Source organism: Tympanuchus pallidicinctus, unplaced genomic scaffold (genome assembly GCF_026119805.1).
Source record: "Tympanuchus pallidicinctus isolate F22 unplaced genomic scaffold, pur_lepc_1.0 scaffold3, whole genome shotgun sequence".
Taxonomy (NCBI): Eukaryota; Metazoa; Chordata; class Aves; order Galliformes; family Phasianidae; genus Tympanuchus; species Tympanuchus pallidicinctus.
This window is the reverse complement of record NW_026294747.1, coordinates 27,044,461-27,067,544: the sequence shown is the minus strand read 5'-3', so window position 1 is coordinate 27,067,544 and position 23,084 is coordinate 27,044,461. Positions and strand designations below refer to the sequence as shown.

The 23,084-nt window shown below is 40.9% G+C and overlaps 1 protein-coding gene across 4 annotated transcripts in view; it reads left to right on the top strand.

Annotated features, from left to right (window-relative positions):
- Positions 1-23,084, top strand: part of SMOC1 (SPARC related modular calcium binding 1) — a 124,214-nt gene that overhangs the window by 37,152 nt on the left and 63,978 nt on the right. For all 4 annotated transcript variants that reach the window (XM_052693662.1, XM_052693660.1, XM_052693661.1 and 1 more), the window contains exons 2-5: positions 3,951-4,122; positions 10,464-10,576; positions 19,755-19,854; positions 22,027-22,074. In XM_052693662.1, the coding sequence (XP_052549622.1) occupies positions 3,951-4,122; positions 10,464-10,576; positions 19,755-19,854; positions 22,027-22,074 (433 nt within the window). The remainder of the gene's footprint in view (positions 1-3,950; positions 4,123-10,463; positions 10,577-19,754; positions 19,855-22,026; positions 22,075-23,084) is intronic.

The window sequence follows — 23,084 nt, the reverse complement described above, 5'->3', positions numbered from 1 at the left end:
ATCTCAGAGCTAAGATAACGATTTCCCTATTCTTTCTGGGTGAGGCTTTGGAATGGCTAGTGCTGCACATTTTTTTGCAGGGTTGCTTTTTCCTTGGCTGCAGAACTGCTTACATGGTGTGCCTGTGCACGTGTAGAGCACCCAGTATACCTCCACATGTGCTGAACATCCCGTTGTTTGCAAAGCCTGCTTGTGTGGGAGCCCCGAGGCTGTTAGGACTTTGATTCTAGATTCAAGAGTTATAGGACAGTCTGTGTGAAAAGTCTGATACATAATCTCCTCTCTGAAGGGAACAGAGATTTGTGGGGGTGCTATAGTGATGCCGGTGGGGTTGGTGGCCAGGCCTTGTGGGCAGCATGTCTGCCTTGCTCATGGCCTTCCCTGTCCCAGTGGTGCCTCCTGTTGCAGCCAAGGGCTCTCTGGGAGCTGCGTCCTGCTCACTCAGCGGGGAGGAAGGACTGGAAACAAGGAACTTGTGAATTGTAGTCCTAGCTGTGACAGTGATAGATTTGAGTGCTCTCCCATTTGTTCGCTGTCCCAAGTGGGCACACACGTTTCAGCATTCATCCAAGCGTTTTTCTGCTGTACATTGCTGAGGCTGCTAACAAAGGAGCATTCTTGGAGAGGCAAAATGCTAGAAAGAAAATATCCCGCCTGTGCTGGGGGGGGATGAGCACTCAAGATAACTGTTACCTTAAGTATCCGTGGATGGACTGTGTTGGTGATTGCTTGTGTTACATGACCACCTCTAGAAATGGTGGATAAAGAGCTGCCATTTTGTTATCTGAAAGCTGCCAAGCAGAGATGAAGGCTTAGAGCCATGGTGGAGCAGGTGTCCTGACAGAGGTGGGTTTGAGCCTTTAGCAATGCCTGCGGGGGGATGCAGCCTTGCTGGCAGTTCTAGCTGTTCACGTGGACCCTGATCAGACAGGCACAATCCTGGATCCTTCTGGAAGTTAATGCAAACTTTGCTATTAAAATCTAGTTGAACAAAACAAGCACCATCTTGTGCAGCTACATAAACCATAAACTTTTTTGGCAAGGCAGGTGTGGCATCTTCAGTGCCTGGAAAGCACCTAACATGTTGTGTGGGCTCCCTGCTGTAATCCAAATTACAAATGCTAAAAAGGCTTTGATATATATATTTTTTTAGGTGGTTCTTGGCTTCATTTGGGTAGGCAAGGACTTCATAGAGACTGCATTGGGGCACTCTGCATGTTTCCTCAGGCCCTCGTAATTAATCAATGTCAAGCTGTTCCTTCTCATCCCTCTGTGAGGAGGCACACATGGAAAGCTGTTCCATAGCCCTAGGTTCAGCTCATTTGTATTGGCTGCCTGAGAGGGGCATTGTGTTCCTTATCCATGCCCTCTCTGGGAGCAGAAGCAGTCCTATCCCATAAGGCCCTCTGGCAAGTATTGTGGTGCAGGCAGCAGGATGCTTAGGTGAGTTTTCAATATGTTTGCGATATGATTTGATGGTGGAAAATTATGTTCTGTTTTTTGGTGCTCCTCTGGATAGCTCTGGTACATGGAACTCAGTTTTTGGTGAAAGGAGTTTGCAAAAGTGACTTCATGCTGATAGCTCAAGCCCTCAGTCATGATAAATGACAAATATGCCTATCCTTCTGAAGCAGAGTGGCTTCTGTGTTTTACTGAATGCTTAACCACAGCATGTGTACTGAGCTGTGCTGTCAGGCTCTTCTGCTTTTAAAGTCTGTTTACATAGACAGCTGAAAAGCTTTGCAAGTCTGTCACAGTCTCTGACATTACACACTGGGAGGACTCTTCAGCATCACCAGTCTGCTGCCTGTTGATGTATGTTTAGAGACACTGGGGATCTTTGCACCTCAGGAGCTACAGAAAACATGGCATGAAATTACTAGAGTAATTTCAAGCTAACTTCTGGTAGACAAGAACTGGGCAAAAATCTGGTCCGGTTTTACAGTGTTTTTATAGTCTAGTCCAGGTCTCTATAAACCATTTAAAATTGCCTTCAGGTTTAAATTTTCCAATTTCCCATTTGGAACAGGTGTTGCCAGGTTATAGAAAGCGTTGCAGAAAGGGAACAAAAACATTTAAAAAACTCTGCTGTTACAAATTTTGGCAAATCTGACAGATGAGAATTGGAAAAAAAAAAGTTTGCCCCACCCAAGTTAAAACAAGTGCAGACCTTGCTTACTTTTCCCAGCTGTCAGATTTTAATAGGGTTCTTAGTAACGCATGAGTCTTCAAAAGACCCACCAGTATAGGGCTAATATGTTTTCATATGAAAATATTCAATTTCTCAATTGTTTTTCATCTTGCTTAATTGAGAGGGAGAATGAGAGCAAAGAAATTTTTTTTAAATGTCAAAAAACAAATTTCTGAGATGCACATTGCTGGAGTGGTTAAAAACCATCCCAAACTAGGCTTCAGGCAATGTTTTTTCAGCAGCTTTAACCTCAAAGCATGGAGCAGACAGCTTTGTAGGCAACTGTAACACCAAGGTGATTATGGCAGTGACTCACACTTCCCTGTAAGGCATCCAGCTATCAACACACTTGGAGAGTGTGGCTTTGTGCATGCAAGCATGGTGTCAGTCAGTGCCCACTTGCCAGCCAGCTCCAAACTGCAGAGCTCTTAAGTGGTTTGACAGCGTGCTGGGATCATGGTGTGTCAGAGAGCAGCTCTGGTTCCCTCGGGCTTGAGAGAGGCTTTAGAGATGGAGCTTAGGAAGGGGAAGTGCAAGACAGGCTTAACTTCCCATCCGTTTTCCTTGCTTAATCCTCATGGCGCTCATTTAAAGTCTGCTGTGAGCAGATAGTTGGGTTTGGAAAGAAGTGGGGATTTGACTATTTAACCACTAAACAAGGCAGTGAAAAGGGCTGCTACTGTCCTGATGAAACTCTAGGCCACTGATGATGGAAAAACAAATAATAATCAGAGTCTTTGGGAAGACAGCATGAACTTGGGAAAGAAATCTGGTTTTGCTGCAGGCTGGTTGGAGTGCAGCTGGGGGTATAATGGTAACCCATCACCAGTTGTTGGGCTTTTCAGGGAACAAGCTGGTGGAAGGGGAGGGCTTGTCCTTATGTGCATTGTGGCTTTCGCTGTCTCCAAAATATAAGGCAGAAATTAGGATGACTTCAGAGAAGGGGAACAGCAGTGATGTGGTGTGGAGAACATTAGGGTGAGCACTTGGGATGCTGGGATTTCAGTGCTGAGAGACTGATGAGAAAGGAGTGCCACATGCATGTAGAAAAATAAGCTGCATCTGCATTACATGCTCAGAAAGAAGAGACATTCAGAAAGATGGCAAATTCAAATCTTCTATGGGAAGTAGTTTTTCATGTAGTTTGCAGTTAGATTGTTAGCTGGTGACATGGGGAAGCAGCAAAATGTGGCCTTGTGAGTGTGCAGGTCTGTGCCGCTTCAGGCGGTATCTGCCAATGATATAAGTAATGCTTTAATTAATGAACAAATGAACTGGTGATATAAAGCTGGCCACATCCATGGTTCACCTACAGGGGCCAATCTTGATAGGTTGTTTGGGTTCCTCCATCTTTGGTGATGGGTTTCTTGCACCTCTAACTAAAGTTGTCTCGTACCAGATGCTGTTTGTGTCAGGGCACTGGGCAAGCTGGGCTGATGTGACTCAGTATTGCCCTTCCCGTGTGGGTTGTGTTTGGCTTTGCACGTCTTGTGTTTTCAGAGGTGAGGCAGAATGAGTAATATTTCCCTTCTACTAAAGAAAATGGAATGGCAAAGACCCTTAAAAATAAAAAAAATGTATGTGTTTCATTTTAAGTTCCCTTCAGGCAAATCAGCTTTGGTAGGCGGCTTAAACTGCATTATAGACTGTATTGCTATTGTCAGAAAAACAAAGTGTGCTGTGCTGTGTTTTGGGAAGCTAAACAAAACTAATTTTTTCCTCCCACTCTCTCTCCTTTTTTTTTTCTCATTCTCTTCAGTTTTTAATAAGCGACCGTGACAGAGACCCTCAGTGTAACCTGCATTGCTCCAGGTCCCAGTCCAAACCACTCTGTGCCTCCGATGGCAGAACATACGAGTCCATGTGTGACTACCAGCGAGCCAAGTGCCGGGAGTCAAGCCTGAGTGTGACACATCGTGGCCGGTGCAAAGGTAGGTGAATTTCAACCCCTTTGGGGGGGGGAATGGCAGAATGGCAGTCCTGCCCACTGACAGACTGCTTGCTTGAGTATGTTACCATGCACTGATTGTAAACTGATTGAAATAATGCATCAACAAGGGCATGGGAATCTGAAACTGGAATGTAGGTGACACAGGTAAGAACTAGTGGAATTATGAATGAAAGAGGTCAAAGGAGCCAGAGGCACCCGAGAAGAAGGCCCCAAATGTGTGTCCATGGAGTAACATGAGCTGACTTGTGGAAATGCAAAACCAGATCCTCCAAGAAGAGATTTTCCTTGCTACTGCACCAGAAAGAAACAGGGATACCTTTGAGAGATAGGAGTGTGAAGTGAGGAAGAATGTGTATGCACATTAGATAATGTGCAAGCCTGAAAAAGGACCTTTTCACTATTTCTGTACTGAGCTAAATAAGAAGACAGAATGCATGCAAGTCTTTGCGTGTCTTCTGCCATTGCACCTTTACTTAGAAGTGAGGATATTGTCTTTCTCTCAATTCAGCATTTTTAGTGCGTAGCATAAAGCTGCTACTTTTTATTTCAGGAATGTTGGTGTCTTGTCACACAAATGGTTTACTTCTGCAGTGAAGTGAAAAATCGAGTGCGTTTTCTGAGAGCACAATTGACTCAGGGGGCAGATGGCACAGATGTTTTTAGCAGTTGGTTAAAGTGACAGGAGAAACTCATTAGAATCCCCGTGGAAAGATAAATGGTTGAAAAAGGCTTACTTCTATGATTTTTCTTAGCGCTGCTGGGTTGTTTTATGGCAGCTTCTCTCCTACGGCAGAGTGGCTTAAATAAAGAGAAAAGAAAACCCCAATTCCACACTGAAACTGGCACATAAACTGGCACCATTCAGTCATTTAAAACATAAGATCTGTAGTGTGGTACAGCTATGTGCAAAAACTTCTGTTTCTGGAAATGATGAAAATGCTGATTGCAAAACTGTACAGTCTATCATGATTGCAAGGCCTCCCAGGGAAATAACTAAATTTGTTCTCTTAAGCACAGGTGAAGTATACTTTTCCTTTTTGTACGCTCAGATAGCTGAAATGTTTAGCTGAAACTGCTTGTATTCTCCTTTCCCTTTTCCCATTATCCTGTTTCACTGCACAGCCACCTAATAACATGATAACGTTTGACAACAGCAAGTCTTGCTTTTAGCCCACTGTCTAACATTTCAGTGAATCTCTGGGAAGTACAAATAATCCTTTAACTATTATATTTAACTTTGCTGGTGCTGCTATAGAAAAGTACTTTATTCTTCCAGTCACGGTGGGGCTATGGCCTCTGCTTGTGCATAGAGATCATTGTTCTTGTGAATGCAGACAGCTGCAAAACAGGTGTGCTTAACTACATACAGGTCTGTATCTTGTATTCTCAGTAAGAGAATAGCACCAGTAATTCTTGAGCACATTCTACCACTTGGAGTGGAGCACTGTGTTCATGCTGAACAGCCTTTGTTCCTCCTGCGTGACGAAGGTATTCTACAGAGGAACTCCTGTAGAACTAGAAGGGATCCTGGAGGAAATTCTGGTAGACACCATATCCAAGACTATATTCTTGTGAAATTAGCAGTCTTAACTTGTGCCTCCTTCTCCAAGGAGGAAGTGGAAATCTGGTAAATAAAATAAGGAAAAGAGGAAGTACATTGTCCTGGGCCCCAGATTACCTTAGGTTTCCAACTTCATATCCTGATAACTTGAACTGTACTGTGCTAAGGCAAGCAGAATGGTTTCCATAGTGAGAACAGAGCAGAACCTTTTGGAATCAGCTTTGCTTTCTTTTCTCTCAAGAAGCCTTTAAGGGTGAAATCTTGTCATTCCTTCAGGAACTCTAACTTTTATTCACTGAAATTCATCCAGTACTAAATTATCCTAACTCCTTCCCAGCCCTTATGGACACACCAGTTCTGAAGGATTAAAAGAGTAGCTTAAAAAGATCAACCTGTGGCATCCATGACAAATGGAGCCTTGTTGATGAGATTTCAGAGAATCATTCCAGATGTGCTATGTGTAAAATACACAGCAAAGCACGTGTACCCAGATATTTGGTCAGCTGGCCTGGTAACATCTTATGTTAAATAACAAAATTCTACAGGAATGGTGGACAAATACTAGTTAAATGAGTCTTGGCAAGCTCTCAAGATTGTTCAGTGAATTTTTTTTTTAGGTATATTGGATATCTGTGTCTTAAGCACCTAAGTTCAGTGTTAACCAGCAATTTGTAGGAACTTATTTGCCCTATTTAATTAAAAAAGGAGTTGGGGTGTATTCAGAAGGTTTCCTTTTGGATTTATAGTGTTTAGTTTTGAAAAGTGATGGTACAGAACTAGTTCTGCAATCATAAGTCACAGGGTAGGAAGAATCTGCAAGTTACTGATGGGAATTGTAACAGAAGTCTTCAGCCTATATTCCTGGGAGATCTTGGTGAATGCATCTTTGGCTAGAGTGCTGGAAAGGGAGATCTCATTGTGGCTAGTGATATGTTGCTTGAAAAGTCCTTGTTCTTCTACCTACTGTTCTCACTGGGAGGGAAAAATTTTCCTTCTTTTTTTCTGTCCATTTACTAGATCAGTGTATTTCATCTTTGAACTTTCTTATTCCTATTGAAGGGTGGAAAAAAATAAATCCCTCTTTCTCAAAATCTGATATTTGCAATCCTTTTTCAAATTTTGGCATGTTTTTAGATCTGCTCTAAATAAGGTAGGGAACAGCAGTGGTGTCTGGGTATCAAGGATGCAGCAAAGTATGCCAGCGTGGAAGGAAACGTGTTGGAGACTGCAGGACTTTAGAAATGAAATGGAAAACAGTGGGGAGTGTGGAGAACGATTGACATTGTGTGAGAAGATGAGCACATTTTTGTAGTTGGCTCAGCTCCCCTTTTTGCCTATTTCATGTAAGGACACGAATCATTGGCTGGAGAAAACGGATATGAATCTGCTGATTTCGGAATAGCTGGACTGTCTTGTGTCTGATGGGGGTCTGGCTTGTATGTGAGATGGTTACCTAATGCAACTATTAATAGTTGCTGTTTGGATCGATTTTTGCCCTTTGGGCTTTTGGTAAAAACAAATCTAAATAGTTTTTAGATTTTTGTGGTTACATAGTATAGATTTGCTGCTAGCTTTCTGTAGATGCCCAAAGATGTTTTGCTTTGTATTATTAGGACCTTTAGTCTTCATGCCATGATGCTGTGTTGTATCAAAACTGCCTCTACCTGTTGAAGTGAGAGTGCTGGAATTTTTGGGACTTATTCAGGAGTGCATTGTGTATATTATGAGGGACATGGTGGTCTTGTTTGAATAAACTGTTCATGGATAAGATCAGCCATGGTAACTAGCCAACTTCATTGCAAAATCCAAAATTATGTGCACCTGTAGTCTGTGGATTAGGCCCCAGATGTCAGAAACATCACGTGTAGTTCAGTCTCCTGGTTGCCAGCTATCAGCCTGAGAATGAATTTTCTTTAAAAGGCAGCTTTCGGAGCTGCAGTGAAACTGTCTTAAGCTTGAAGGCATTTAAAACAAAATTATTAAACAGCTTGGCTTTTTTGAAAGGTCATCCTGTTTTGTTTTGCTTTTCCCACCTTACTTATGGAAGGGGAGAAGGTCTTCTTTAGTCTGAGATGTAAAACTGGAATGCAGTAAAGACATTCTGTTTTGTAAGCTTGGTGTTTGATAATTCTGAGAACATTTGTAAGAAAAGAGAAGAAAAAGTACATCTTATATTCGGGGTGAGCCATTTGGCATCTACTTTTTAATGCTTGGCACTTATGTAATATTTTATGTTTTATAATTAATAAAGCAAAAATAGCAAGGTGAAGTAATCCCACTGAAATCACGTGTTGTTGCAAACATTATAAAAATACCAGCCTGTGGAGTGAGGATTGACAGTCATTTTTAAAAACAAATGGGTAAATGTTGATATTAAAGGCACTATTCTTACTGGATCAGTCTGCGAAACAGACAAAAAAGATAGCAGCATACACACACCTCTCCCGCCTGTGCAGCAGAGATGATTGTTCCAAGTCAAGACTGTAAAAGGTCTGGCACCACCCTTGGAAATCAATGAGGGAGGAGGGGAGAAATAATTACTGCCGAGTGTTTGTGAAGAGGAAAAATATTTGCCATCTTCCCTGTGCTTCTTCAGCAACAATTTCTGAAATGATGCCTCTTGAGCAAAAGGTTGAATTGTGAAAGAGGATGATGCAACAGTGATGAGCTCTTAAACTCTTTGTTGTAGTGGTGGTGTGCTACACAATGTGATCAACTGCATGACAGGAGAGTTAGCTATGTAAAGACCTGTTACAGTTGCTAGAAAAGATAGAGACACTTCATTGTACCATGTTTATACCATCTTTTCCTTCTGTTGAGAGCTTGGTTTTGTGTGCATTAGGCAAATTGAAAGGGGATTGGAGATGACAGTTCTCTACCTGGACTCCAAGCATCTTCATGCTAGAAGGGTACCATGAAAAGTTTGTTCCTACCATCATGGTGAAGCATGTAGTTTCAGTTATGTAGGTACTGCTGTGCGTGAGGGTTAAGTGCACAAGCACTGATGTGGATGCTATGTGGAAATGCTTTACATTTCTTTTTTGTAATAATGTCCTATGTCATGCCAAGCTAGATCAGACTCCTGGGCTTGAACAGGAAATCTGCAGGTGACGGTTAGATATTCCAGTTAATAGCATTGCCAGTGCTTCTTCTCCAGCAGAAGTAACTAGCACGTAGCTTGCAAACCTGTCCTCCAATGGAGGTATGCAAACAGAGTCTGACTGTCTGGTCACTTTTGCATCCAAAAATTGAAATTCCAGCCTTCATGTTATATCAAGGCTAACTTAACCAGCAAACAAACAAAATAAAACCTACTAATGCTTCTCAAAATTCAGTGTAAATTTAAGACAGTCTTTAAACTCTGTAATAATCTTAGTCTTTTTATGAGTTCATCTTAGGTCCACCTGAGATCAAAGACCCACTTGCTGAGGGCGTTGTGCAAACCACTGGCAAACAAATTACAGTGTAAACATGGGAGTTACATAGGGTCAGTGGGGATACAAGGTCATAGGGAGGTGGGGTCTCTGGTTGTTGGTCAATGGCAGAACTGATGCAGGCCTTCTTGCTCTGTAACCCAACACTTAAGCTACAGATATCTGTGCTGAATACTTTGCTGCAAATATTGATCGTTTTTTTTTTTCTTTTTTCTTTTTTTTTCCAAACAGGAAGGGGCTGATTTCCATAATTTCATAAGACTTTTTAAATACTTACTGGGGAGTGTGTTAATGTGAAACATTTAAAATGAAATTGCATAGATAATATTAGCAAACCTGAATCTTAGTCTCTTGAGTCATCAGTTGTATGAAGTTCTTATCTTGAACACTTTTTTTACACTTAAAATCTTTCAGTCTGTGGATTCCTGTGAAAAGAAAGGAGGTGCTGGTCCCTGTCAGTCCCATAGAAGCAGATGTTTGCTGTTTTCCTCCTTTACAGTCTGAAAGCAGTACTGTTAAACATTGTGCTTTTGAATGTAAACACAGAGTCAATCTGTATCTATATAGGATCAATCTCCTTTTTGACCCATCAGTCAGTCTTATCTGGGCCTACATTCTGTAAAGGTGCACTAGAGCTGGAAGGGTTTAAGGTCATGTTACATGCAGCTGTCAGCTGAAATAAATGCAGAACTGAATTTTTAACCCCTTCAAGCTCAGCTCACAGAGTAACATTTCTTCTTGCTGGCAGATTAGGTGGTATGAGGTGGTGTAATGCATACCTAGCTATAAGCTATGGGACTAGAGGTAGAAGATGGGTTTCAGTAAACCACAGGCATCTACTTTGTCTGAATGACATGAAGGTGAAAGCTTAGCTGGTTAACTGGTTATTTTGGCATCTAGAATTGCTCTGAGAATCTTTGCTGGGGCCATCCCTGCTTTCACATTGTTCACTTCTCAGCTTAAATTATTTGGCTTATGCTCAGTTACAGGCTGTTAACAATTGAACAAACACAACTTCCTCCAGAAGGACCTTTCACTATGTAAATATTATGCATGGAAGAAGCCTTTAATGTAGATGACCGTAAATGCTGCTGCCAAGAGGAATTAGGCAGTTCTTCATTAATTGTTTCAAAGTTTGACGCTATAGATTTGTATTTGGGAGTCAATACTGCTAACTCCATTGCTGCTTTTTTAATGTGCAGATAATGGTTGTTGATGTCTTTTTTTTTTTTTTCTTCTTCCTCTCAGCTGTAATGTGCACCTGGTAGCTATGAAGAATCCAAATGGGTTATTTGCAATCTAAGGGGTTTGCTTCTCTTCTTGTAGATGCTGGCCAAAGCAAGTGTCGGTTAGAGAGAGCTCAAGCACTGGAACAGGCAAAGAAGCCCCAGGAAGCAGTTTTCATCCCAGAATGCAATGAGGATGGATCATTCACACAGGTAAAGTTTTTACTGCCTTCCTCTTAGTGACTACAAAGGATTTACTGCTAGGATGTGAGCCAAGTGAGAATGGCAATGTGGGTACACAGCCTGATTACTAAGGTGAAGGTGCTGAAAGCTGAGGACTTTAACCAATAGGAAATTTTGATTGGTCACTGTTTGTACCTTAAGACACATGCATATGTGATATCATTTACCTCCATTGTAGCACAGAAGCAAATCATCTAAGCTGGAAGTTGCTGGGGAGACCAAGTTTTCTCTTAAGATGTGCTGAAAAGTGCATTTTAACTCAGATAGTACAGGGTGAACCAAGCTCACTCTGCTTTTACCTGTGCTTCATCTATCTCAGCATAAGAGTGGTCTACTCAGCTTCTTCTCTCTGTGTGGCACTTGTTGTTGACATACTCTTTCTTCTTATTCTTTGCCCTGTTGTGGCTTGAGGATCTAGAAAGGAAGTAATGAGAATTGTTTAGGGTTTTGATTCTTAAGTGGTTACTTGCTGGAACTCAGTGGTGTGCTGGGTTAGTAGACTGTTTCATAATGTTGCTTCTCTTGAGAAGCAGTTATCCCAAGCAGGGCTAGCAGGAGAGGCTCATTGTTTGTTGACCTTTAATATCTGTGCAAAATCAGTAGTCAATCGTGATCACTGAAAATCTTTCACAAACAATTCAACTGGGAGAGGTCCTGCAGGCTCCCAAAGAAATTGGAATAGTTGTGGCGAAAAGAAAGTACTCTTGAAGGAAATTTGGAGAGGAAGAGTGGTCTGCTAATCATAAAACAGTTTGTGTTGGAATGGATCTGAAGAATCACCTAGACACCTTTCACTTTGATCAGGTTGCTCAAAGCCCCTTTGATCAGGTTGCTCACAGCTCCATCCGACCTTGCCTTGAACACTTCCAGTGATGGGACACTGCCAACGCAGGGTAGAAATGTGCAACATTATTTGGCTGTTACCATTGGCATTTTGAGTAGAGTTCTAGTGCTGACAGAACTGGATGTTAAAAATGGTTTGTGTGCTGTTCCCTGGCAGATAGGAAATGTAAGACATGTGCTCACCGTGGCAGATCTCATAAACCTAAATTCTGCATCCTTGGTGGCTTTGTGAGCTTGGGTAAATCATGCAACATTTTGTCTTGGCTTCCCTATGTCTAGCACTGTTCTAGATATCTTGTGTCTCTGAAAAATCTGAGGATTTGGTAGTTGTTGTTTGCAAAGTCTTTGGAAGGTTTTTAAAAAATCCAAAGTAAAATCAATATTGGCTTCAAAAAGATGAGAATCTCAGAAGGCTTTGGGGCTAGTTCAAACACTTTGCAATGCCTAAGGAAAAAGGAGAGGAAAGATTTTCTTGTGATAACCCATGAAAAGTCTGTATTCCCCCTTGGCCTTACCCTCCCATTATCTGTTGCGTGGGAGTGTTTTTGTTTTGTTGTTGTGTTCTTTTTTTTCATGGTGAAGTGGGGAAAGTTTTCTCCATCGTGCCAACTCTGCATACTTCTTTGGAGCAGCATCATATTGATGTGCAGCATGGAGCATCTTTGGAAGCTGGGAGCAAGAGATACGGCCGCGGTTTCTTAAAATCTGACTGCAGTCTCAACCAATTGTTGAAATTGGATTTTGTGCAGAGTTGCTCATGTTATGTTGGCACTGGAATGGAATACTTATAAAAACCTAGCAGAGCAGCCAACTGATTGTTGCGTGTTGAACTTCGTAGTTCAAGAAGAAAGGAGTAAGGAAAGCTGACTTGTAGTGTTTGTCAGCTGTCCATCAGCCTCTTGGAGATTAGAGTAGGGGATGCAGGTGATTCTTTATAAGCTAGAATGAGGGCAAAGTTGATAAAGCTTTATTTCAGACAGGCTTAGCTGGTAGATGGGTGCTGGCATCTGGACTGTGGAGCAGTTATTGGGCCTCTTTTCTGCACATTCCCTGGCCAGTGTGGTTTGCCAATGTTCTCAGTGGAGCAGCAGCATGAAACTGCTTAGAAAAAAATATGTATTCTGATCTGATGGCCAAGTGATGTTTCACATTCTTCCTTTATTTAGTTCTATCTACTGTGAACATGAAAATTCTTTTGTTTTACCTGGCATGTGGAGGAAAGCCCATGATCCTTTTGCAATTGGCATTAACTGAAATTCATATCATTCCTTGGATCTTAACGCCCTGTGTTCCACATACCTCAGGAGCAAGCTTCATGGGTTGTATTGCAACATTTAAGGTTGTTGTCCCTGCCGAAGATGTGAATGAAAAACAATGGCTGAGGAAGCTAACTGGTTTCAATCTGCATTTGAGCCAAACATTTTAGCTTCTGGTTCAAATTAATTTAACTTGATTTTAAAAGCATGATTAAAAAGTAGAATTTTAGTAAACAGCGTAAACGGTTTTGCTTCCAGCTGCTCACAAATAGATCTGGTCTGTTGGAGGTTGCTTGGACACTGCATCTCTTTAGCAGAAAATTGGCACCCCCAGGTTCTGCTCTGCAGAAGAGCTGTGTAGGCTGGTTCTTCAAGTGCCTGGGGCTGTGCAAAAGTCAGATCTGTGATGTTATTAGTTTATTCTGGTTCAGTACCCTCTGAGCATCTCCATCCAAACTCCAGAATCTCATCTGGGAAGCTTACAACATAGTTAGTGATGTTTTAGGAGGAATATCCACTAAGATCTTCAGCTTTGGATCCCTGTCCCAGTAAGAATCTAACCAGTTACACACATTTCAGCGTATACCCTGTACTTGGAGTTGCTTGGGGAAGATTTTTCAGCAATTTTATCACTGTCGTGTAACTTTTATTGCAGACATACTTAAGGTGAAAGAAAAATTTTGATGAGAGGGGGTAAAATATGCATGTGTATACGTAGAATATCAGATGTCTTGCTTGACTCACAGATGTTGAGCTGAGCCTCTTCCTTGTAGATGTGTACATAGCATGTAGATGTTCAGGCCAACATTGCTGTCCTTGCCATCAGACTTCAAACTGTCTGTTTTTGTTTCATTATTGAGTGGAAATTCTTGCTCCCACAAGAATTTCATGGGACAGAAGCAGTGCAGGTTTGGAAACTGCTTTTGGTAGTGCTAACAGTATGTTCACAGAACCTACTTGATCTTTACCAGATTGAGCTGTTGACTTTGTTTCATCATCATCCTCTTGATTAGAAACCAAATTGCTATCACATGTTGCACTATGAGTGAACACAGAAAACAGTGCTAAGTGAGGCTTTTTGAGGCAGCTCAAGTCTACATTTTCTAGCTCCTTGAATTTCAAGCAGAACAAAGCTGACTGAGTTTGGGGGCTGGATCTACCACACTTTGGAGGAGTCCTTAGACTCAGGAACCAGGGCATAGCCGGTCTGGTGTTCTGCCCCCTGCGGTGTGTGCTGCATAGGGAGCAGCTGGCAAGGGGGACCTGCTTGTCTTAGTTCCTCCTGCTCTCCTGCAGAAGAAATGGCTCAAAGACCAAACAGTTGGATGTAGTAACAGTGATAGAAGGGAGGAGGGCAAAAACTTTGCTTTAGTTTATGTTTAAACACTTTGAAGCTGCCCTGTGTGTCTTACGTTTGCTCCTATAGACTCCTTTCATAGCCTGCAAAATCTAGACTGAAAAGAAATATTGCCACCAGTTATATTGATGGATGTCCAACGCTCCTAGTCAGAGCTGCTTATAATGAATTTTGTGTACTGCAAGAAGGGGAACAGCCACCTGTTAATTCCTTATTTTTATAATTGTACCTATGCACCATGTCCATTACTTCCCTTATTCTAGGAGTCCATGTACTGCCAAGACCTTATCAAGCCTCCCTTTTAGTACTGTTTGTACATCTAAAAATGTAATGTGGATCTTCGGTGTGGAAGAGGTGGTGGCATTGAAGGCACAACAGAATGACTGTATATAGGGACAGACCTGGTGAATTATTCTGGAAAACGCAGTAAGGCTATTTCTCCATGTTCCAGTCACTATGTGAGGAATATTACTTATATAACAAAAGCTCTTAGTGATTAATCAATAGTAATATAAGCAGACAGATAAAATTTGAGTTGTTCAGAACATAAGGATGCTTGTTTGATAGGAGTAATTTGATTAATTGTACAGAACTGAGGTCATGTACTGTTGTGCAGAATTGGACATGGCTAAAACCAGTTTCAGTTCCCAAGACTGGCTCTCTCCTTTTTGTTGTTATGCTGTGTTTTGCATAAATGCCATTCCCTTTCCATGCTGCACTTAACCTGCTGTGATCTGTTCTTCATAAACAACAGGCTCTATTGGGTAATCTGCGCACTTTCTTTTGCTGCCTAGTGCCATTGGGCTTGTTGCCATGGGTTGAGAGAGACTTGCATTCTTCATAGTTTTCCCCCAAGCAGTTTTTTTTTTTTTTTTTTTTTTTTTTTTTAGAAAAGGTTGCTGAGGTTTTAAACAGAATCTGTTTCAGACAAATGAATATGAACATGAATAATCTTAACCTTACTCTGAGGATATAGTCTTGTGTGGCTTTTTGTGATGTCTTGCTGTTTTGCCACCTCCTTCCACTGTTTAGCTTTGTTTTTTTCCTTTCAAGTCTGCCTGTGAGCAGCTGAGATATAAATATGTATATTTATGGCATTTCTTCAAGGAACAACCAGTCTAGAGAGTAAAGGAAAAGGTTTTTAAAACACGAGTAGGAAACCTCATGGAAAGTGACAGTATAAGATCATTCATCCTTAATGTTAAGAGTCACTTTTCTGAAGTGACTTCCGAAAGGATTAATGCGACTTCAGCTGGGGATTGCTCTCCTGCTTAAAGTGGTATCTGTGCAGAGTGTGTCTGCTGGCAGTACTCTTGAACATGGCTGACATGCTTTGCCACAAATCACTTTTCCCTAATCATATTAAAAGTGAAATTGCCATGAAACAAATGTTTCCTGAACCAGTGCAAGGATGTAAGAAAAGGTGCTGCAGAAAGCCGTGGTGGGAATATGGGAATGTGTCTGCACAATGTCATTTGGGAAGAGGTAAGTGCGAGCAGGGAACAGAAAAAGTGATGAGAACAGTTTAAGGGACTGAAATCCCAAAGAAGCTCAAACTTAAGTTGTAGGCTGGTTGCTCCCTAAAGCTGTCAGTAAAAGAAAGGCAGGCTTCTGACAGTAGTCAGCTGACAGCCTGGAAGAAAAAAGAACACAGTCCAGGTCTAGGAAGTCCTGTGAAGTATTTAAACCAGAGCAGAGATGGGAAAAAGAGAAATGGACTGCCAAGGGAGGTGATGGAGTCACCAACCCTGGGTTCACGGAAAGGCTGGATGTTGTGTTGAGGGACATGGTTTAGTAGGAGCTATTGGGAATAGGTGAATGGTTGGACTGGATGATCTTTTAGGTCTTTTCCAACCCTAGTGATTCTATGATTCTAACCATCCCCTTGACTCAGCCTTTTGACAAAGGTGAAAAGGGAGAATGTGGCTTGCTTGTTAAGAAGTTGAAGACTGCTTGGCAGTCTGATTCTGGCATTGCTGCTGAGGTACTGAAGAAACCCAAACACTGGTGGCTTTTTCCCTCATGAATTAAGAGGCAGAAGTGTCTGCAGTGACCGTAGTTTTGAAGCTTTCATATTGTAATGAACAGGATGAAGGCAAGTGTTCATTCATGAAGCTAGTGGCTAGAGTGGTAGCTGCTGTTTAATTTCACACACTGTGATGGCACAGGGGAATAAGAAGCTGCTGCCACACTCTTAATTGGCAGCAGAGCAATTTTTGTTGGGCTTTTATCTCGAGCTTTTTATTGTTTCGCTGAGGCACAGCTAAGGTGGCATATCTCTCACCCCAGCAATGTGAAAAAGGTGTTGACCTGCATATTCAGGGATGCCGATGCTCACAGGGCTTTAAACTGCAGTTCAATTGTTACTTTTTATTTTCATTTATTTATTTATTTAGAAAGTGTAGCTGTTAGTGGGAAATCTGGAAGACCTCTGATTTGCAGATTTTATTTCTCTGGCTCCCTCTTATGTAACTTTAAATGTTTAGCTGTTGGACAGGTGTATGGCAGCTGGAGATGTCTAGCTGTCTGTAATTAGCCTTTCCTGCAGCACTGAGCATTCTGGAGCTTGGTTAGTTATTTTGTTTGTAGAAATGATAATGTCTTTTTTATGTGTCACAGCATAGTCAGCTTTAGAAGATTAATAAGAGGGGAAAAAAAAAAGAGGAATCAGACTCACTTTTGATATAACCCAAATGAGAAATTCAGTAACCAAAGATGAGATTTGTGCAGTAAACCTATGACATTTCTACTCTTCTGAATAAGTATTTAAAAATCTTGTTACTGTAGGAGTAAGATTAGATTGAGGATGAATTTCAGATAGAAAATTTTAATGTGAAACACAACTCTAGCCTAAGATCATTGGAAACTCATTGAAAAAAATGCAAAACAAAACAAAACACAACTGAATCTCCAAAGTTCCTTGCTGTTAGGAACTCTGGAACAATTAATGCTTTACAATGTCTTATTTTGTCTACACACGATGCTTAGGAAGCTGGATCAGCTTATTGCCTTTACATTTTTCAAATCTACCAGCAGTGCTGTGTAATTGATGAAGACTATTCCAGTTTTGTTGTTTGTTTTCACACCTTTAAGCTGTAAACTCTCTAGTCTGTAAGGCCAATATTCTTATAACATCTTAATGCGCTGAGACCCTTCCAGGTATCATTATGAAAGGCAACATCTCTTCATGAAGACATTCAGGAAAGCCAACTGAGGTAGATTTTTGAGATTTATGGAGCATGTTTTTCATACTTGTCCTGTCTTTAGTAATGAAAAGACACAGGATGAGTTTTCATTGCTCCTTCTGATCGTTGTAGGGAAGTTATTTTGTGCCACAGTGAAATACGTGGCTGGTGTGAAAGCTGTCAGTTTGAGATTATTTTTTTATTATTCTTATTTCTTATGGAAAGGTGCTATCTCATACCAGTACAGAGACCAGGTTTCATTTTAGTTATTCACAACATTTCTTTGCTTGTATCACTGTAATATCCTTGAATTGCATAAATTGGTATGCAATAGCTAACTTTCCAGTGGAATAAAGTGCATACCATACTCTCAGTTGCAGTGTCTGTCCTATATCTGTCAGTACACCTTTTGGACTTCCCTGCCATCAACTCTTATTTTCTGAAGGTTTGACTAAAGGACTTTCAATTCACTTGAATTTAAAAAAATATGCTAGCTATATTAGGAGTTCCAGAAGAAATGATACTCTCACGTTTTCATGTTAAAGAAGAAAAAAATAGAAATTAAAGAAGAGAAATAGAAGTTTTAATAGAAATTAAAAAACCCAACAATGTTCATTGTACTTTTGTTTGAAAACACTTGAGTTGGGATGTCTAGTTCTGAAAAACTGATCCAAAATGCAGACACTTCTATAGTATAAAGTGTAATGATCTTGCTCTTTTTTACTATTAGGTCTCAGATGTAGAGCCAGAATCTTATGCAGTTGGGAATGCAATAATATGCATAGGATCAGCAAAGATAAACATTAAATACGGAAATCCAAGCATTTCTATTCTGAGTATATTAAATATATTTATAATGCTTTTAAATAATTTGCAATCAATTTTGTGTTATTTTGAGAGAATAAAAAAGAAAGTGTGCAGATAGCAGGAAGAGTGGATTTAGTAATGTGGGTACATGAGAGTATTGTTGATTTTGGCTGCTAAATGTGAATTTGCTTGAGGCAAAATGATTGCTTTGTGCTTTAGTAAAATCCAAGATAAACACGTGGTACTGTGGCATAATTGCTCTTAGATCATGTTTTATGTGATACTCAAAGCCTCTTAAAAAGACCATCGTTAAGTCTCTGAACAAACTCCGCTACCTTAGGGAATCAGAGCCAGCTGTCAGCAAGAGGGGGAATAACTACTCTGGTTCTGAAGGATCCCTAATGAAGGGAATGGTGCAAATGCCTTATCGTTCTTCTGTTCTCTGGAGAGAGTACTGAAAAGGGAAATCAACTTCAGTGAACTTCCTTGGAGAAGGCAGAGAATGGACAGAAAACAGCTTAAAAATAAAATTAAAAGGTTTCTGAAGGGATTAAATTTCATGGCTTTATCAGAACTCTATGATAGAGCCATCTCTAGGGCTTGTAGAAGTGTAAGAACTGTTATACCATTCCAGGATGCTGATATTACTGATGCACAGATTTGGCCACAACTGAAAGCGTGTTTACTAGGAAACATTTTGAAAACTGATAGTATTTACACACAGATGCCTGTATGATGATCATTTACTTTTGTCTCAAGAGAAATCAAATGGCATCCTCAATTTTTTTCTAAATGCTAATCGCTCTGTGAAAGATGAGGCAAAAGATGTAATGAGATTTGTTTAGCTGGATGAAATTACAGTGCCACAGGAATAATATCTGCATAGACATCACTAAGACTGCACCTCAGGCTAGGTCAGGATTTCTTTTCTCGCATATGAGCTAGATATTCTGGTGTCCTTCCACAGTGATGGAAAGAGCTAGGGAATTCTAAATGTTAAGTTCAGATACAGCTTTTTAAACATGAGGTAACTGAATCTTGTGCTGTGCATCTTTTGGCTCATGCATCCCTCATCAAATGTTCTGAAATTCTTGTCAATAGTCAAAGAGCAAGCATCTTGCTCCTGCTGCTTGAGTTGACATAGTAACAAGAGCGAGCTCAAATCTGTCTGGAGAAAGTTTGTTAATGTATTAAGTGAAATGTTGTGTTTTTCTAGCTGTGTTTACTGAACAGAATGCTCTCACAACTCCCACAGAGCGCTTCTCTCAAGCGGTGGCTGTGGAAATGGTCTGAGGTGGCCTTTCCTCATTCCAGCTGGGATGCAATGGGACTCCAAGGAGAGATTATTTAATAGTGAATAGTAAACAACATTTAGCAAAGGGTGGGATGAGCTGAGACATGATTGCTGCATACCCAAAGTGAAGTGTTCTCAGCTGAGTTTCTGTAACTTCTGTTACCTCCTGAATTGCAGCTAAAGGAGTAGAAAAAATAGCCCTTCTTTGGGGAGGGAGGTGGGAGGAGAAAGTCTTGGTCAAAAAAAACGTGTCCACCAAACAATACTCTTCTACGTGACTTTCTTGCTCTGAAGTCTCTCCTTGTGATGCTTCAGGGCTGGGTCTTCTACTGAGATGTGATTTGTAACAGCAGTGGTGGGTGAGAGAGTGAGAAATGAAATGCCTGCTCTTTGCTTTATCAAACAGGTGCAGTGCCATACCTACACTGGATACTGCTGGTGTGTGACACCTGATGGCAAGCCTATTAGCGGCTCTTCTGTACAGAACAAAACTCCTGTATGTTCAGGTACTGTGGGAGTGGCTTCAACAAATACCTTTTTTGATAACTGAAGGGGCATGGGGTGGGCATGTCCTGTTCAGAGTGCTTAGTCTTTTCAGGTGACTCAGCCAGTTTACCCCATTTATAACTGCAATTGTTGCTTATATCTCCCTGTTTGCTTGCTGGCATTTGGAACCCTCAAGGAAGCTTGGGCTGTGGCATTTCCACCTGGCACCAAAGGTACTTAACGCTCTTAAAAGGCTCACTGAGAAAAGTCTCTAAGGTAACAGAGTGGAAGCAAAGCTTGTGGTTGCTGAGGCACAAGCTGCAGTATTACTATGTACACCAAAAACAGGGGTCCCCAATGGCAAATGGGATAACTCCTATTCCATAAGCTGTACTTAAAAGAAATGGCTCTTAGGTTGCACTGAGTTGGATTATGGAGTCATGTTGCTTTCAGAGGTTGGCAGAAATGCACTCAGAATTCGCAAATCATTGTTTTCTGTACTTAAAGCAAACTAAAATTTTGTTTCTCCCCACAATTCAGTACTGCAAGCCACAGCTCAAAAGGAGTGGAGCTGGAGGAGGGCTTCATATTTTCATATGCACAAATTCCTGGTTTAGATTTTAGCTTTACGGGCTGTGAACAGAGCTGCAGTGGCCATTGCAAATACCAGGCACAGGGGGAGATGGGAAGCTGGTTTCTGCAGTTTGGGAGAATTTAGAAATGACACTAGAATGATGACCCATTGCCCTACAAAAGAAAAGAAAGTAGGCATAGGCTTGTCTAACATGTTAAGTAATCCCATGTAGGGACTGTTGCCTTTTGCTTCATGCTGGACAGTTCGTACTTTGCAGGTATTTGATGCATTTCTGCTCTCACACCTTGCAGAGTTTGCCCATTAGGTGGGAGCATGGTAGCAGTCAAACCTTTCTTTTTAATCCTTCTCACCTTCTCCAGCATCTTCTTGACTGTAGGATGAGTTGTGGTAATAAGCATACACAGTGACTTGCGTGAGTATTCAAAATGAGTGTGGAGATATCTGTGGACCAGTGGGTCAAGTATTGTAGCTTGAGGGGATGCTTGGTGTTTCACATGTACATGGAAAGAAAGTAAGATCTATAGGGGAATTTGGCTTTTGTCCACCATTCCAGATCTGGAAGAGCATGTTTTAGAATATGTTTTATTCATCTGTTCACTTATTCTTGAGCTGTTTGTAAAATTGCATTACCAGTAATCTAGAGTCACTGTGTTTTATAGGACACTATAAGTTAGCCTATGGCTACTAGTATTGTGTACCTGATTCCTTCTTGTAATTTGACAGTAGACCTGTGTTAAACTGGTCTGCAAGTTCAAGTGCTTAGGCAATAAAGTTTAGGGCTTGACTGGACTCTCAGTGCTGTCAAAGTTGCCTCCTTGAAACCGACTTCAGATCTATGTTTCCTGAAGGGACAGTAGTCACTGGAACTGTTTGGTAATGGTGCATAGAAGAATCAGTTTCCTAAAACTGTTTGTCAAAAAAAGAAATGCTTGCTGTGGATTTTTGCACTTTTCTGCTGAAGTTTTAGTGAAAAATTCACGCTGAAGCACTAAAACTGTAGAAACAAGTGCAGAATCATATATATTATGTGAAATTTTAATTGTATATTTAAGTAAACAGGATGTTTCCTATTCAAGTACCTGCTGTACCTTATCTAATGTCTCTTTTCAGATGGCTGTGGATGTTCAGGGCTTGGCTGAAATCAGTTTTCTGGAAGTTGTCCCTCTTAATCCCTTTCCTTTAGAATACTGCCCCTTGTATCCCCTGCGTGCTCTCCCCAACTGTTTGTGATTTGTTCTTCTTGATGTTTGCAAACCAAAGAAGTGACTGTTATTGATCTTTCCTTCTTGTCCTTGGATTTATTCCAGGTTTCTTACTAGTGCACTGCTGTGTTAACTCTTTCAAATCACTGGATCCAAATACTAAAGATCTCTTGTTTACCCACATCCTAATTTCACAACGTTAATGCATAAAACTTCCTTATGCTGTCTCAGTTGGTTGAAACCACAGGATCTCTGAATTGTAAACCAAGCTGTTGGCAAGTAAAACAGATGTTTTTTTAGATTGAGAAATTGACTGTTTTCAGGTAATATTACATGTTCTGTGTGATCCTTCAGCATCTAAAAATGTTTCTTTTCTTTTTTTTTTTCCACTTTAGGTTCTGTAACTGATAAACCGTCAAGCCAGGGTAACTCAGGGAGGAAAGGTGAGTGGAGTCCTGTGCCTCAGCAAATTGTTTTGTAATAGCAAATAGTTCCCCAGCCAAGTCTGTTGAGATAACTTAGAACCTGGGTTTCAAAGCTCTATGTGTGAGAGGCTTACGTGCTTTTAGACCTCCCCCTACAGTAGGAGAAATAAGATGACAGTTTGTTTGTGCATTACTGTATGGATGAAAAACTGTTCACTCTTCTCTGTATTTGTATCAGCTGAGAAATGGTAAATGAAAGCAGAGCTTCCCAAAGAGACAGCAGTATAGGATAGCCTTTGTTTGTTTGCCTTGATGTTGGCTACAAGTCTTTCTCAGTAAAATCCCTAGAGATTAGGGAAACACTTGCAGTCATGATTGTGACCTTATATGTACTTGTAAAGGTGTATGGGTTGGTTGTGGGGTTTGTTTTGTTTTGTTTTGTTTTTTTAAACTGATCTGCATAAAACCTTCTGGCCTATTGGAGCAGACCTATGTTAAAACTCATCTGCTCTTGTAAACTTTACTCTTTTGTGCATTAAGAATTGGCCACCTTTCCTTTCACGGCTTTCTTCAGTCCTCACCTCTTCTGGTGGGGCGCTGGATGTGTCACTGTTCCTCTCATTTGTGTATTAGTAGGCCTTCCCTGTGTCCTCCAATTTATATTCACTGATATAGTCATGGGATGAATGGCCGCTAGAGCATACACGATGAGCAATCAAGTTTGTCTTTAGATGTCCTTTAGCTGTTTTTCAATCCGTTTTCTCCTTAACCCCCCTACTCATAGTCAACTTTTTACCTTCCCCTTATAGTAGAAAAAGTGTGTTGAGTGCAATCTCCCTCCTACTGGTGAGAATGAAGACAGTTTCCTGGGAGTAGTTCCTGTTTAGATATATGAAGCAAGGTTGTTACTACTAACTCTAAATCAATTGCCCCTGAGACTTAAAAATGCAAGAAAATGCCTACCTTGGTGCCTGATTTTAATCTGAAACACATTTCTGTGCTGGGACTGTCACTTCATAGGAATTGTT